Genomic DNA, 17,859 nt, shown 5'->3' with positions numbered 1-17,859 from the left:
TGTAGAAGATGGAGAGAAACAGAGAGAGAGAGAGAGAGAGAGAGAGAGAGAGAGAGAGAAACTCTGGGCAAGTTTGGAGTGGAGAGAGACAGTATGGTAGCCCTGAACTTCAAGTTGTAAAAAAAAAAAAATGTTGAAGTGTTATTTTGACTTACATAATATTTCATTACATGTCTGTATTTAAATTCAATATCTTCTGCTAAGACCATTATGGATTTTTTGTCAGTTTAAGTCTTAGGAGTACCTGAAGCTTAAATACCTGAACCTTTGTAAATGAGCTACAAATCATTAGAAGTAGCTATATGTCAGCTGAAATCCACTAAAGCAAAATCTACTTGCTATTTGGAAAACAGTGTTCAGAAGAAGAATTATAAGCTAATGTTCAACAAATTAGTATTATGGAGGGATGGTGGGGTGTTAAACATTAAGCTGAAATAACGGGATATTAAGTCAACATAATGGCATGAAATAACAAGTTATTAAGTTAATTAAGAAATATTTTAATAATTAATATTTTTTCTCTATTAACAAATAATGAGATACTAAGTTAAGCGAAACTCTTAACTAACAGAGAACAATATCACAATGTTCAGTCCTGTCTTTGACAGGTTTATAAGGTTAGGTTTCACAATGATTTCAGTTAGACTGAAACTAACATGGAAACAATGTGGAAACGCCTAAATGGGAATGAGATTTCTTCAAGTAGCATGTCCTGGATCAACTTATTTTTGTTGTTCCTGATTCAACATTCCTTCAAATCATGGGCTCTCAATCATTTTACAATCAGGGACCCTTTTAAAATAAAAAATCATGGACCCCTTCAGTAGAGATTTATTTTACAAAAATTAGGCATATATTGAAATGTGTACAATAATATTTTTGCTATTTTTCACCAGGACTTTTCACCCATAGAAGCCATTTTATTAAAATTGTTAATAGATTCCAGTTGACATTATTTATAAGCATAATAAATAATAATGGTGGGTTTTGAAAAACCCAAAATTTGAAAATTACTGACCCCTTGGTTATGTTTCATGGACTTCCTGTGCTTTAAACAAACCGATGCCATTTGATGTCATCAGTGTGTGCCTCTTGACTCCTTCCAGTCGTAAACTGGAAAAAAAAATTCCTCCAGATCCACAAGTCATCTTCTAGACAAATAAAAGTTCCAATTCTGTTTAGAAAACTAAGTTAACTTTAGATTTCTTGATTGAAAATATCATATTTATTTGTTAAGTCCAAGTAAACACTCTTTTGCACTTGCACTGCAAAAAGTGCAAGTGTGTGAGATTTTTTGCTTTTATTCAGGTAGAAGGCATTCAGAAATGAAGAGAGATGATTGCTATGTAATAATTCTTCAGATTATTATTTGTTTTACCCAAAAAGAACAGACTTGTTTTCTTTGGCTCACGGTTCTGTTTTATGATTTTGAAGTTTGTGCTTTCTTGTTCAGTAACTGCTTTATCCTGATCAGGGTTGTGTTGGTTCTGGAGCCTATTCGAGGAACACTAAGCACAAGCTAGGAATATGCACACTCACTCACAGGAGCACTTTAATGTAGCCAATCCACCCATGTTTTTGGGAGGTGGGAGGAAACCAGAGAATCCGTAGGAAACCCACGCAAACACAGAGAGAACATGTGAAACTCCAAATACCCTGGAGCTGTGAGGCAGGAATGCTATCTACTGTGCCTCCCATCTAAATAAACCTGATTAGCACAAACTGATATTAACCTCTACCAGACATGAAATCCTGTTCATTAAATATACAAACCATCATAGCTGTGTTTAAATTACTTATTGGTTTATATTTGGGAGTTAGATCAACAGACTGCATTACTAAATACTGAAATACTGTGGGTGGATACAAACAGAATTCTCTGTGAGTACAACATTAAAAGACCAGTCCTGACATTGTATGTATAGCAAGCTGACGTTAGCTTAGAGAGACTTTGGAATCTAGATAGCAATGAATACAAATTTAAATTTAAATGAATGATGATAAAAGAGTTGCAACTTGTATAATGTTAATAGATGTAGGTGCTTGTTACATTATATATATATATATATATATATATATATATATATATATATATATATATATGTGTGTGTGTGTGTGTGTGTGTATAGAGAGAGAGAGAGAGATGTATATGTATATATACACATATATATATACATACCTCTCATTTTGTATCACTCTTTGCTAATTCAATCCTTGTTTGCATTACTGCTTACATTTCTAAGCCCTTTTTTCATTTGCTGTATTTATTATTTCCTTCCATTTGTTGACCCCTGCTCTGTTTTCTGGTTTTGTGATTCTTCTGGTGTTTGCCCTCATCTGTTTTGTTTTCTGTACTTTGACTTTCTGGTTTTCACTCTTTGCCTGGATTTTGGATATTGTTTTCTTTCTTTCTTTTTTTTTTTTAGTTTGCTCCCATTTTACTCCTCAATTTGATCTTTTGCCAATTCCCACCCACCTGCCAGCTCTCCCCTGTAATACGACAGCTACCATCCAAGGACGGTGAAAGCTAACATGTCCTTCATCTGAGACTCTTGAAGCCGCCATCTGCATTTTTTCTCCTGCAGCATCACAGGGCAGCATAACACATGGAGGAAAGCGCTATCCGCTCTCTTCAACATACATGAGCTCACAGAAGCTCATGATTGGCTAGTGTCGCTGTGATTGACAGGGGAGAGAGAGTATGCCATCCCACCCACCTAAAGAGCACAGCCAGTTTTGCTCTCTTGGATTTCAGTCAAAGATTTGGAATTCTCAGCTACGGATGGCTGTGGCTTCACTGGGCTTCCAAGTCTCAATCTCCAGATGATAGGGTGTACATTTTTCTGTTGCACCCCTCAGGGGCCTCTTGGATATTGTTAGATCATTTGCACTTCTGCAGTCTTTGTTAGATTCTGTACTTTGCATATTTTGTTCAGTCTTTGACAAAGCTATAGTTGTATATGGGACTGTACTTTAAATTCCCATCCACTGTTGCATGTTTGCATATAAACATGGTTAATGTTTCAATACTGTCAGCAAATTAACATTTGCATAATGTTATAATCTGAAATGGAGATCTTTCTGTCTGGAAACTGACTGGTGTGTCTGGAGGATGTCACTACATGATCCACGCAGGGGGTGTGGATGGGTAGCGTCAGTGTTTCCCACCACGTTCTGTTTAAATGGATTTACATTCTTAGTCGATCCATCGCATGCTTCCATATTAATGATGGTAAGCAAAGAATATAATGACAATGTCATACTGTACAATCTTAGAAAAAAAAGAATACTAAAATGTACCAATCCTTGTAACTGAGGCAGTACCCTCTAAAAACTACAGTCTATTTATGTGCCATAAACCTTTTTTTAAAGTTACACTATATCTACATTTCCATGTGAAGAAAAGACCAGGGTGCCTCACCAACAACAAGGAAAAGTACAAATGAAAAACAAGGCTTTATACACTTTGCAAACTTTTATACTTTATTATACTTTGGATAGTCTTAATCACAGCATATGAAGATATGAAATGTGCAGTTTTCCTAACAATAACTTTTTGCACTGTTTAGGCCTGTTATGAAATCACATGTTCTACAATAGCTCCATGTGCATATAATCTTATACATATGCTGGATTTTCATTTCATGCTATTTAACTATGTATGTTAGAGTATATAGCTTGGCTTGAATAAATCACCTGTTTGCTTAGTGAACATCACTTACACTGCTATCACCTCAGCAGAGTTCAAACCGTGGCCGAGTGTCTAGGGATTAGGAAGCAAAATTGGCCATGCTTTCTGAGTGGAAAGAGTTTTATTCTTTCTCTCCCTTGTCAATCACAGCGACACTAGCCAATCATGGGCATCTGTGAGCTCATGTATGTGGAAGATGGCAGATAGAGCTTTCCTTCAAGTGTGTCATGCTGCTCTGTGAAGCAGCATGAGCAGAAGTTCGAAAAGATGCGAAGCACGTTAGCCTTCTCCCTTACTGGTTTGTAGCTGTTGTATGACAAGGGAGAGCTGGCTGGTGGGTGGGAATTGGCAGATGACCAATTGGAGAGAAAATCCAAAACCCACAACATTAAATATAACTATAAACTGACAAAAATTACAATGTGTCATTCTTTAATAAAATAGCTATTAATAATAGTAATCAGGATGTGTGGTTATTGGACAATATTCTTATCCTATCCCTGTCATTGATTATTTTCCTCTATCAGCACACCCTGTCATGGTTTATTCCTTAGTTTCCTTATTTATTAATTTGTATAAGAATTGATTCAACTTTCCCTATTCAATTAAATTTTTCATAGCATGACAGAACTTACTCTATCCATGTTTACAGAGTTGGCAAGTTGCTTTCACGAAACATATCGTAATACTATAAAATAATGTTATAAAATTGGATCGGGTAGTGACTGGAATTTACAAGTGACTTGGGAGAGGGAGGAGTCTGATGACATCAGATGGCAGTGATTGGTTGAAGGATTGGACTGAAAAAGAGAGAAAAGGAAAGAGTGCAATGCAATGGGACATGGGTCCGAGGATGCTAGGGTTTGTGCTGATTAATGCTTCTGGTATGTGGCTGATCAAACCGGCCACATCACAGAGCACATCACGAATGGACATCCATTACTCCAGAGGGGCTGATAAAACACACAAGAGACCACTTCCCTATCATCCTATCACTCATGCCTTTCAATTTTTATTAGCACAATTACAGACAGTAATAGCCAAACTCAAAAGACCTTCATCTTAATAAGCACAAAGATGTTGGGCTTTTATTAGTGCTGTAATACTCTAATTTACAGCTGCTGTAAGAAAGGCCACCAGAAACGGCTCCACATTGATGACGGGATGATTGTGAGAGGGAAGGAGGAGGCGTCAGAGGTCTGAACTCAGGCTTGTACATGTGTGTGTGTGTGTGCGTTGAGATAGAGAAGGACAGAGGCAAGGAGACAGAAAAAAGAGCCTGGTTTACTCACAGCTCTCAATCTCCAGTGTGCAGTTCTGCTCATCCAGCGGGTAGCGTCTCAGGTCCATCATACATGCTGCTGTGGTGGTGATCCTGAATGCAGAACACATACACACACACACACGCACTATTACTGATGCCTCTCAAGGACACCAGGGACAAGAGCATCGCTGAAGTACCCCTCTTCTCACCTCCTCTAGTTTTCTCCTCACACACACACACACACACACACACACACACACACCCTTGCCCATACTCCTCTATGACCTGGAGTCACTGCTGAATTCAGTTAAGCACAAGGAGAGTAGATGAGGTCGGACACGTAGACCTTCACTAACACGTCGAGCTGATCGCCTCCAGCAATGGCTAAATAACTACAGGCTGGGAATTTGTCCTTAAAAGTGAAATGCGGTGACGTTAAAGAAAAGCGATGAAGTGTGTTGCAATTTTATTGCTCAATATCCTCGTGCTGTGGGAGGCCCGCTCATCCGGAGTGCCCACCATGCGGAGCACGTCAGGATTTCAGAAAACAGAGAATGAAATAAGACCTTCCTTTAACAGGACCTGAAGCAGATTGCTTTTAACATGCCTGTTCTTTTCAGCTCAAAATGCATTCTCTCACTTAGGAGTGGGTGAAATGAAAAACAAAATATCACATCATGACATTTCTATGGCATACTATATGTATCAGGATATATAGATTTAATAATAAACGAACAAACATCTGTGCGTTCAATGACACTTTTATTTAAGGTCTGCAAAAATGATGTAGCAGTGAAAATGAGATTGATATTATATAATACAGCCTAGCACTGCTCTCTATCTACTTTTATATCAAAAGTGAAAAAAAAAATGAAAATCAACATGAAGCTTCATGCACATGGCTCAGTTCATTTAATAAATTCAAACGATCGTTTTGAACAAGTCTAGGCACGCCTTGTTCTGCAGGACTGCAGTCTGCCATCAGACATTCAACAAGTCTCTCACATCACCGTAGCAACAACAGCAAAACAGTGGAACTTGAGAAGCATCCAGCAGCAGCTCGTGATCATAGATTTTGGTAGATTTTTTGATCCTTACACAAAATTAAGCTGAGAGACTATCACACCTGATTTATGCTATAAGCTACATACAACATACAGTCATCCAGTGTACAGTCTGGCAGCTCGTTTTAAGAGGTTTTAGATTTACCTTTGTTCAACAGGGTCTGATACAACAGGAGTGTTTCCTGTTTGTGAGACAAACATAGAAGAGCTACTATCATTTACCATTTCCATCTCAAACTCCACATAAAAGATGTGACACTAGCTTTGCAATGGAGAAGGGAGACATACTCTTCTTTTTTCCTTCTTTCCTTTGTGTGGGAAACAAGGTCATCGTGGTGCACACACATTTCTGATGTACGTAGAGTATCCATTCCAACAGAAATAATTCTGTATTGTCTGCACTTTATTAGATTTAATTCTAATGATTTGTTAAAAAAGCAAGACCTTGGTGGCCTCTGAGTATTTTTAAACTAGCTCAATGTGGCAACCCCATTAATTGTTTTGTCTACTGCTCCTCCCCAAGCATGGGGCAGCATAATATCTGCCCCAATGGGCCTCGAATAACACTTGTTGCAGTTCACATATTTGGTGCAATAATAATTCTGTGGAGCTAAATGGGGAAGTGAACATGCTGCCCCATGATTGCACAACATCTAGAAAGACGAGCAAATCAGTGAAACATTGGCTTATATCTGTCAAGCAGCAAATTAAAAAAAAAATAATTTGTCACTCAAAAGAGGTAATTAGTATTTCAATGCAATTTAAATGTCTGACGTTGTAAATGATTTGGCTGATGGCCAAACAGAAATGACATTCAGAACATTTAGACATGAGAGTAGAACTTAAATACATGTGTTAAAAAAGAATTATTATTATTATTATTATTATTATTATTATTATTAAAGTCCCTTCCTGTTTTATTTACACTCCCATCTGCACACACACACTTGCCATCAGGAGGCTCCCAAAGCATGTGACAGAGATTTGTGGCTCTATATCATTTGCAATAAAGAGTATTTAAAAACACCAGAAGTGTTCAGGTGTATTAAAATGCACTTTACAACTGTTTTGCAATAAAATGATCAATAGCACAGAACAGAGCAGAACATGAGGACTAACTGTTCAATCCTTATGTCAAGTGTTAAGTGAATTGCTGAGTGACGCATTAACTCATTAACGTCGATTTCACTTCTGAGACCATCTCCAAAACTTAAAATGTAAAAGGTTTTCATAAACTCCGGTGCCTTTGAATTCATCTAAAGCTGCTTATCTTTAATAATTAAGAACACTGGTTAATATGAAACCTCTCGGGATAACATACCCAAATCACACTGGTATTAAAGCTTATCAGAGGATTTGATTTGAATGTTAATAATACAACAATGCAGAAAAAGTAATAATGTCTGGATCTGATAATGAGACCTGAAGGAATTGATATAGCTATAAACAATGGGCAGTTACATTATTGGACAGTTAACTAATGCACAAATCAATGTGGAGAGATTTCAGTCTGTCTTTAAAATCTGTAAGTGGATTCTTTTGATAAGTCAATATATTTGTTTTATAGACGGTGTCTTCTGTATTTTATTAAAAATGAGCATGGAGGTAGGAAGACACAGCATGTCAAAAAACTTTGTGCTGTATAATCTGAATAATAAGCAAAACATTAAATCATTGGACCAAACCTAAATTAAATAATATGAATTTTTTAAGTACATGAGCAAATTATATTGATAAGAATATGGATGTTATATTATTGTATTATTATAGCTATATCAGCCACTGTAGATTAGGTAAATGAATAAAATTTTTAACTATTAAAATTCATGATGGTCAGAGTTAATAAGTGTTATTGAAGATTTCTTCCATAAGATAAACATTATGTAAGGGATTTGGCAGGATTTTGCCATGTGCTTTTGTTTATGTTTTGCCATGTGCCTGTTTTGTTCATTCCATTGGTTACTCATTGTGTTCACCTGTTTTGCCCCTACTCAGTTTGTCTGTTTGTACCCGTTAGAGATATGGAGTAACTCTTACTGTATTTATGAAGTAACTGATCCATTCACATCTATCAATTGAGGCCTCCAAGGCGCTTGTTCAGATTTTGTTGTCTCAAGGCTGGACCTGTGCAAGTGATCAAGAATGCAGCTGCATGATTTCCCAAGATCTCCCACACCACACCCCACTGCTTTTCCTTCACTGGCTTCCTGTAGCTTCCCACATCAGATATAAAGCACTGATGCTTGCCTACAAAGCCAAAAACAGACCAGCCCCCATTTACTTGAAGGCTCTCATCAAACCCTGCCCTGCTCGGCTCCACGTTCCCTTTGAACCTCTAACACGGCTTGACTGGACCCTCCATCCCTCCAGGTACAAAGAAGACATGCATCAAGTCTTTTTGGTGGAGACTACAAAGCACTTCTGTAAGTCACTCTGGATAAGTGCATCTAAATGACGTAAATGTGAAATATGAATAAACAAAATTGTAGTCGTTTCTAGCTAACCGTTCTAATGAGTTTACTGATTAAAAACAACTGATTTGGTTACTTTAATGCAAATGACTTCAAAAAGTTCTTTAAACTATTTAGTCAGTCAGTATTCCAAGAAATGGCTGTTAACACCTGAGCTATGGCATTGTCTCATCTGCCTCCCAGTGCTCTCTATCCCAATCCTAATCTATCAACAACTCTATTACAACTCATCATACTCACCTGAACTCTAACACACCTGTTTCCTGTTTATATCCAATCAACTTAAAGAACTCTTTCTGCACTGTTCTTTGGAAGGTTTTGCCATCCTTTTACAATTCTGAGCATTGTTTCCTAATGTTCTTCCTGGCTTTCTTCGTGTTTTGATCTGTTTGCTCTGTTTGCTCAATCATTTGACTTCTGCCTGTTTAGACCACGATTCTGCCTGTAGATTTTGGACTGTTAATAAAGAGTGTAGCTCCAGTTTACTGTTATAGCCATCCTTGTTATTAATATTGCACTTTCTGTTTGGTGTAAAACAAATGATTTTGACACATTCAGTGATGGTTTGTATAGTTTGAACAACGCTGAGAACTATTCTAGGCCAATAGTTGCATCTTTGACTAATGAAATACAATTTTTGTTTGACAGAATCAGGTTGGTATCATCAGCACTCAAAAAAAGGGCACATTTTGGTGTTGATGATGAAACCATTCTGGTTTGTTTTTCCACCACACAAGAACTGTGGCTCTGAGCCAAAATGCTGTGGGTCCAAGTGATGCCAAAGGCTTGGAGGACTCATCCTTATGTTTCCATGACAACAACTTGAACAAAAAGTTATTTATTGACATTATAATACGACATGAAGCGTGGAGGGCTTTGCTTTTTTTCCTTTAAACAGCCACCGTGAAAAGAGAGACTGCAGTATACTTCCATTTCAATGGGGTTTCAGAAGCCCAGTATATGAATATGATGAATACAAATATGAGTATGATTTGCGTCCTCCTGTAGCCGTATGTGACCTGAAAGCAGCAGGCTGAAACCCCGCAGCCCTCTTGTGCCTTCAAATCCACCTTCCAATAATCACACGTCCACAGGAAGCACCGGGGAAATGAGGAAATTAGGCCAAGATGGCAGAGGTAAAAATAACGGCCTATTTATAGCAGCAGCTACATCGTCATCATTGTCATCATCCGTGAACATCTCCATGCTTGTGTATATGTGTGTGTGTGTGTGTGTGTGTGTGTGTCGTTGAGGAGGAAGCGGTTGCCATGGCAGGGGATGCAGAGTTGAATGACAAGCCGCTCTTTTAAAAAGTGTGTTCTGACACTCACCTGGATGGCGTAACAGTGTCTCACCCCTCCTCTCTTTCTCTCTCTCTCTCTCTCTCTCTCTTTCTTCCTCTTTCTCTAGCTCTCTCACCCTCACTCGCTGTCTCTGTCACTACTACATGCTACTACATTCATCTTTCTTTCTTACCATTTCTTCGTCTTGCATCCCACTCATCCCAGTACTTCTCTCCTTCTCAATTGCCTCTGTCTCTTCCTGTTTCTAATCACTCATTTTCCATTTCCTTTTTTCTCTAGCCATCTCTCCCACTTCTATCCCAATCTTTTTTATTTCTCATCTATTCAACTCCCCCTCCTTTTCTATCATTTTCTGTTTCTTTTTTTCTCTTATTTACTCTCTGACTATACCCCATACTCACTTTTATCCCTATTTTCTCTGTCTTTATTCATCCTCTCTTTTCTCCTGTCATCTCTGTCCCTTGCATCTCACTATATTCTATTCTTGAGTCTACACTGTAAAAAAATGACCTTGTAAATGTAAACTATCTTACTGGCAGCTGAGTTGGCAGGTAATTACATTAAATAATACTTACAGCATTCATATTGTGTTGTTTATTTTCAGTACATTTTCAATGGGGTTCAGGAGATTGGCTAAGTCATGCAAGGCCTTCTTGAGTAATTTTGGCTGTATGTTTGGGGTTGCTGTCTTGTTGAAACTTGCATCTTCTCCCCAGATTCACTTTCTTGGCCCAGGAGATTAAATTCTCCTCTAATATGTCCCAGTACATTGCTCCATTCATGTTTCCTTCAATGATGTAAATGCAGAGAAGCAGCCCCATATCATGATGCTTCCACCCCCATGCTTCACTGTGGGTATGGTGTTCTTTGGATCATACGCACAACTCTTCTTTCCCCAAAATGATGATGTGCTGAATTATTGCCAAATAATTATATTTTTGGTTTGTCTGACCAGAGTATATTGTTCCAAAAGAGTTCTGGTTTGTCTAAATGCTTTTAGATGGACATCTCTGTGCTTTTTGGAGTTTTGTGCGAAGTGTAGGAACAGAGATGATTGCTGTGCACTTCAGTGCTTATTGTTCTCTGTGTAACTGCTGTTCCGGCTGCTTTCAGGTCATCTTGCAACTCTTTTTGAGTGACTTCTGGCTTCTCTCTTATCTTCCTTATTATTAGTCTGAGGGCATGGTGTGAAATCTTTTGCATCTGAAATATCTGTAGCTATGCTTTTTAAATCATACCAAATAATGGAATAAATGAAAGATGGAAAAATGAGCAAGATGGGGTTCCTTTACCGTTTTTGTTAAATGCATTTGGTGGCTTGCTTTACAGTAAAGCTAATGCTACTGTATATTACTATAATAAAACCATGAGTGTTACTGTAACTATATGGCAATACAGTATAATCTTCCAGTAATGTAAATGCTCCCAGAATATCACATGGCTGTACTTAACTTTAAAATTACACAAGTTCTTTACAGTGTACCTCTCCGTTCCTCTCTCCGTAAATCCTACAACTGCTTCTCTCTCTCTCTATCCTGCATCTCTCTTTCTACCATCTCTCTCATACTGTTTTAGTACTTAATTGGCTTCTGCTCTCCACCTCTCTCTGTATCATTTTCCACATTTCCTTCCCTCTTTGACTACCTTTAATACTCACTTCTCACATCTCATTTTTCTCCCCATCTCTCCCCAGTCCATATCAATACCATTCTATCTCTCTTCTTTCTCTTGCACCCCACTATTTTCTCTCTCTCTCTCTCTCTCTCTCTCTCTCTCTCTCTCTCTCTTTTTCAATCCCCCAATTTCTCTTGCTCTCAGTCTATCTCCCCTTTCCTCTCTCATTACATTCCACACTTGCTCCTCTGAATCTTAATCTTCTCTCTCTGGCTCCTGGTTGTTATCTCTAATTCTCCATCTCCTTCTCTTTTTTGGCCATTTCTCTCATTTCTGTCCTACTCTCTCTTATTTCTCACCTCTATCTGTATTTTCTGTTCCTAGACCTTATCTGTAATTCTTAATCTCTCCTGTTTGCTTTAATGCCTCCCCTCTTCCATCTCATTTCCATCTGCATATGGAAGTGAAGGTCAGGTTAAGTTATTTTTTACTCTTGACAGTTTTCTCCTCCTTTACCAAATTCTAACTCGTGCTCTGTACAATATGTTGACCCTTACTATACTATGTCATGTAAAAATTGAGTCAGTGTTGTCAATGTCATGTCAACATCTTGCCAATGTTGTGTCAATGTCATGTCAACATCGTATCAATGTCACATCAACATCGTGTCAAAGTTGTCTGTCAATGTTGTGCCAATGTTGTGTCATCATCATGCCAATGTTGTGTCAACGCCTTGTCAGTGTTGTGCCAACGTCATGCCAATGTCGTGTCAATGTCAAGTTAATGTTTTGTCAATATCATGCCAATGTTGTGCCAACGTCATGTCAATGGTGTATCAATTTCATGTCAATGACATGTCAACATTGTGTCAATGTCATGCCAACTTCATGATAATATTGGACCAATGTTGACAGACACCTCTGACAATGATGGAAAAGGAGCCTTTTCATGGCAAATATACCACTGTTGACCCAACACTGGCAAAGTAGAATGCTTCATAACAATCCTGGCAATAGTGGGCCAACAGATTGGCTGATGTTTGCCCAAAGTTGGGCCAAATTTGTGAAGGTGCTTTAAAAGGCACTGGTGGCCCAACTTTAGCCCAACGAATGAAATTACATTGGGTCAATGTTGGCACCCAAAGTTGGCCTAACAGAATGGCTGACATTGACTACCTGGATTGCTTTTGTACCTAATTTTCAGCTATATGTCTGACCCAAAACCTTGGATATTGAAGCTTTAGCTGCTAGCACCATAAATTGTGTGTATACATATATATACAGTATATATGCTCACCTAACATATTTTAACACTTTATCAGCTTCTTTATACAGCTATAGATATCAGATATCAGTTGCACCTTGTATAGCTACCTGGACATGTTTTCTTTTGGAAATCGTGACTTTTTCTGCTTGTTTTAAGTAGGGAGATAGGAAAGGTACTGCATTTCTCTTTTGTTTTTGTAAAGGAATATGGAAGGTACTTTTAAATAATCTCAGTTACTGATCTTGTTTTGTTGATTATTTTGGCAGTACTTACCCTGAAGCGAACTCTCCGGCAGTAAGTGTCTTTTTCTACAATTATATTTTAAATACATTTGCATCAAAATGAAAAATCTAGTATCTGGTCTCTTTGAGTTATTTAACAAACCTCACTTCACACTGACACAATGAGTCTCATGTTAACTGAACAAAAAACTTCATTTCCCAGAACAAAAGGGAACACCACTATTGTGCCTAAGAGACCTCACTTCAAAACGACATAATCTCTGGTCTTGTATTTATATATATATATATATATATATATGTATATGTATATATATATATATATATACATATATATATATATATATATATATATGTATGACTCTAGCTCTTTCAAGTGGCTGTGTTCTTTCCTGCATGTCCTTCTGCAGTGCTGCGCTTTTCAGAGTTCACACAAGGTTTGGTGTACAGCCCAAGGCATGCTGTGCACCTTTATTCCAAATGACCTTGTTTACTGAAGCTTGCGCACAAAAGGGCTCTGGACTAGCATTTTATTATGACGGCGAGCTTGAGATGTAGACACATCCAATGGTCTACACTCCTACCGCGAGAAAGCATGCCACATATAGCGCTGAATCACCAAAGTCAATAAGCATTGGGAATTATCATGAAACTATTAGCACACTATGATCAGAGCCAACTAGGAGAGACAGAGCAGAGACAGAGCAGCTCCAGGCCTCTGCAAGTCCTCAGTTAAGTGACACCACTTTAGCATCGTTTATTTTGACATGTCAATGTGGACGCTGGCACATGATGCATGACATGGCTGATTTGCCATTTTGGATGGCTCACTGTGTTTTCGTCAAGCGCTGCCAGCTTCTAGCTGAGATGAGCAGTCTTAGCCAATGATTACATTTGTCGTTGGCAAAAATAACCCACAAATATGCAAATATGATTTCTGTCAAAATATCACCAAGTCAAACATGTCTGTTATATCAACATCAAGAAACTCAAATTTGGTCTGATTCGTGAATAGTCTGAGGGACTCCAGTAAATTTTGTTGTTCTTTTGTTGTTTGAGTTGAAAATTTGAATCATTATATGCCATGCTGGTTTATCAAGCTAGATATGAACAAATTTATTCATAAATTGTTAGCAAGAGTATGCGACTCCATCATTTCATTTCAATGACATGAAAGAAAGTAAACCAGAATAAATCCATAAATTAAGACAAAGAAGACTAGCCATTCAATGAGGACAAAAGTAATGGGAACCTATAAAAGGTGGAAGAGTTAGTGTGTGTCAATGGTAGCTGATGTGCTGCAGTGGCTGAGCTGCATTACTGGAAGATTTAATGCACGTCACACTTAGGAGGTACTCCTAACCCACCGTTTAATCATCATGTTGACATTTTCAGCTCTCTCTGAGATTTTTGCCTTTTATGGAGTTTTGTGGGTGTCATTAAATATAAATCAGCTGTGCCATGAACTTATGCTTGATTGGCATTTATCAACATATACATATGAGTACAAAGAAAATCAGATCAGTATTACTGAAACTTCTTAAATCTTGTGGGAATTTTAGTTTGGTTCAGCCTAATAAAACATTTACACACAGCTTTACTAAAAGATTGATAAATCCAGCTTAGTTTGTGTAATTTTTCATAATCCTTTTTGCCTATTCACTTAAAGTGTGCGAATAATTCTAGAGTTTCCTGTACATTTAGAGACCTAGACTGGCTTTGGCACTTTGGCCACTGATTATATTCATCCATCCAACAGCAAAAACAACCCTCAAATATCCAAATATTATTTCTGTCAAAATATTACAAAGTCAAACATGTCTGTTTCAACAACACTGAAAAACTCAATATTGGTCTGAATTCTAATCTCACACTCAGTGCCTTTCGTGCTAAACCACTATTGATGGAACTGATGCTCAATGGGAAAAAAAAACAGACAGAGGTACTAATCTCCCTGGTTTTTACCCAGCAAGCTCAGTCCCTCCCGGCAGTGACTGTCATCTTTCTCCGTCCAGCCACAACAAAACAAGGCAGCCTGTTTAATAGCAATGAAATGGGAGATTACGCAAAGGGACTTGTGGCCCCTATAAATAGCGGTGTGTTTGTGCAAGCTCCATCTAATCTTTGCGGACCCCAAAAAGCAACTCAAACACACTCCATCCAGCCCACTCACACCTCCATGTGTCATCTTCGCACTCTCCCGAACAAATAATGTGTCATTTTGGTACGCCGCATTATTCCTGAGTCTTTTGCGAAAAAGAACAATGAAGCACACAGGGTGATGAATGTGGTGCATTAAAAATTTATGCAAAAAGGAAAATCAGATAAAAGAAAAAGACATGAGTTACATCGGTGAGAGTGGAGTGCTTGTGTTCTGCGGTAAGTGAGAGTTAGCAGTGTAAAAATTCATCAATTGGTCTCAGTAGGGACATATGTAATGACCACTGCAGAAAAACTACTTGTTTTGTTTCTCTAGTACAGTTATATAATCACTACATTGTGAGGTTTGGATGCCTTAATTTTACATCATTAAATTGTATTTACACTACATAGTTTCATTATCATCTAAAGGATTTATGGCATATTTTTATTTTTCATTTCCACTGCAGTGCCATTAAAAAGTAAGTATCCTACAATTCTTTTCCTGTGTTTCCTGATCTTTAGAAATGTCCATATTTGTACAAAAAATGAACCATATTCAGACTCCTTAAGGAGGCATGGCCTATGTGACTGTCAGTCCCCCTGAAGGAGGTGTGGCCAATGTGACTGTCAGTCGTGCTGAAGGAGGCATGGCCTTCCACCCTTCAAAGCTACCAATTTTTTCAAAATTAAAATCTAGTTGTATGCACAATAATGAATTCTATTGTATCTCATTGAAAACAGCTCTAAGCCATATTGAATTACTGTCTGCTTTAAATATTTATTTCTTACATCTGACTGAGATGTGCTACCTAATCTCATAAGGAAAGATACACACCCCTAGTGAGAGCAGACTGGCTGTGTTTTGACTAGTTGCATGTCAGGGCCTGTTAGCTTTTACCTGAACAGGATATTAGCTGAGATCGTATAGGAGCAGGATAATCACATCTGCCTTCTGCTGTGTGATAGGCAAACTGAGCATCTCCTGGTAATTAAGTGCTTAGGAAGCAGTGTGTCTGTGGAGTAACAGGCAATCACTCCCTTTAAAACATATACACACATACACACACACACTGCTGCTTCAAACAGCACCCCATTTCAAGCAACATGACAGGGGTTTTCACTAAACCCCCCAACATCAGAAAGGAGAAAACTCCATTAGTACCCGTGATTACACACCACTTTAGAGCGAAACCCTGTTTTGTGCATGAACATTTCTCATTGCCAGACAAGCCCCAGAAGCATGTGGTGCTAACACTGAAGCTCACACACTCTCCAGGCTGTAAAATATTGTTCACTTTTCTCTCCAAGGTCTTCTCATGAGCCACTTCTCTGTCGCATGTGGTGTGCCCCTACCACAACATGTCCTATCCCTGCGCCATTGTTATATAAACTACACGTTAGCTTACATAAACCCTTACATAGTGGAGTGTCATGAATTACTTTTATTGATTCTTGCACCACAGAAGCTTTGAATGATATGCTGCAGTGCAGATGTTTAAATGTTAAAGGAACATATCATAAAAAACTGCTGACAGACCACTGAACAAATACAGCTGATAATCTGTCCCAATTAAATACAGACGTTGGCATGGGCTCATTAAAATGCATGAGAAAAAAAAATATAAACACATGTATCAGAACATAGGGTCTCAAAAGTGCTTCCTCCAGGTTTGCAAACAGAATGTATTGCTGAATTATGAGCTGAATTACGTGAGTATTGATTCAAGATGTGTGCTGGTTCGATAGGGATGATGAAGAGATGGAAAAACACTACCTCAATCCATACAGCACGGTGCCATCAGGATGCAGGCGAATCATGCGGTTCTTCACCGTGACGCCATGCACGAAGGACTTCTTGTCATTGAGGAAGTAAGTGTCAGGCACCCACAGCTGATCGGCCACGCGGTTGTCCAGCGTCAGGTTCAGTGGGATCTCTGAGTACGAGAGACGCTTGTCCCGCCATGCCTGCTGGAAATACATGGTCAGGGTGTAGTCCTGAAAAAGACAGAGAAAAACAAACAGGTCAAAGGAAAAATCCACCAGCTAAATCCACCAGCTAGAGCTAAAAAGAGTGATGCAGCGGCACTTTAGTCCTTTAGTCTGCCCAGCACTCTCATCTCCTCATCTGTGGAATCTGCTCAAACAGATTAGCTTCCAAAGCTTCAACTTTCATGCTAATACCAGCATTAACTCCATCTTTTATATCACTAACTAACTAGGCCGAACATTAGCTACTAGCAGAGTCATAACTTCATCATATAGCTGCACTGCATTCTGGGACTTTCAGTCCAATGTTTGCACTAACGTCTCCACTACATCTATGTTGGGTTTCTCATTAATATGATGTTGAACGTTGCAGGTTAAACGTAAGTTGGAAAAGTTCTTGTTCTTTTGTATTTAGGATCACTGGAACCTGATCGTTATCTCCTCCACATAACTGCTCCACCAACTTGCCTGTTTCAAGTGAGCTTTAAAATTTCTTGACTTTTTTAGTACCAAGATCAACAATGTCCGTAAATGCATTTTTTACTACTCATTCTGTCTCCTCTGCTTCTTTTCTCAGTCTCTCCTTTGTATTTGTCTCCACTTGACCATGTTACTCTAGGTAATGAGGTATCACGTATGTAGGTTACCACGTGCATTGTTGATCCTATACCAACTAGTTTATTTAAATCAAGTTTTGCCTCCTGTGTCCTGTAGTCTTGAGTATAATAAATCACTTCCTGTACACTGGTCTTGTGCCAGCAGCATTTAAAATTGCTGCTGTAACTCCAGTACCCAAAAAAGACTCACTTTGATTTGGA

General features: G+C 38.4%; 1 protein-coding gene across 2 annotated transcripts in view; it reads right to left on the bottom strand.

Annotated features, from left to right (window-relative positions):
* The window catches only part of gabrb2a (gamma-aminobutyric acid type A receptor subunit beta2a), a 57,556-nt gene that overhangs the window by 15,380 nt on the left and 24,317 nt on the right, over window positions 1-17,859 (bottom strand). For both annotated transcript variants that reach the window (XM_026919243.3, XM_026919245.3), the window contains exons 4-5: window positions 16,830-17,050; window positions 4,984-5,066 (exon numbers count right to left, since the gene is read on the bottom strand). In XM_026919243.3, the coding sequence (XP_026775044.1) occupies window positions 4,984-5,066; window positions 16,830-17,050 (304 nt within the window). The remainder of the gene's footprint in view (window positions 1-4,983; window positions 5,067-16,829; window positions 17,051-17,859) is intronic.

This window comes from Pangasianodon hypophthalmus, chromosome 9 (assembly GCF_027358585.1).
Source record: "Pangasianodon hypophthalmus isolate fPanHyp1 chromosome 9, fPanHyp1.pri, whole genome shotgun sequence".
Lineage (NCBI taxonomy): Eukaryota > Metazoa > Chordata > Actinopteri > Siluriformes > Pangasiidae > Pangasianodon > Pangasianodon hypophthalmus.
The sequence above is the reverse complement of the archived record's forward strand: the minus strand, read 5'-3'. Positions and strand labels throughout refer to the sequence as shown.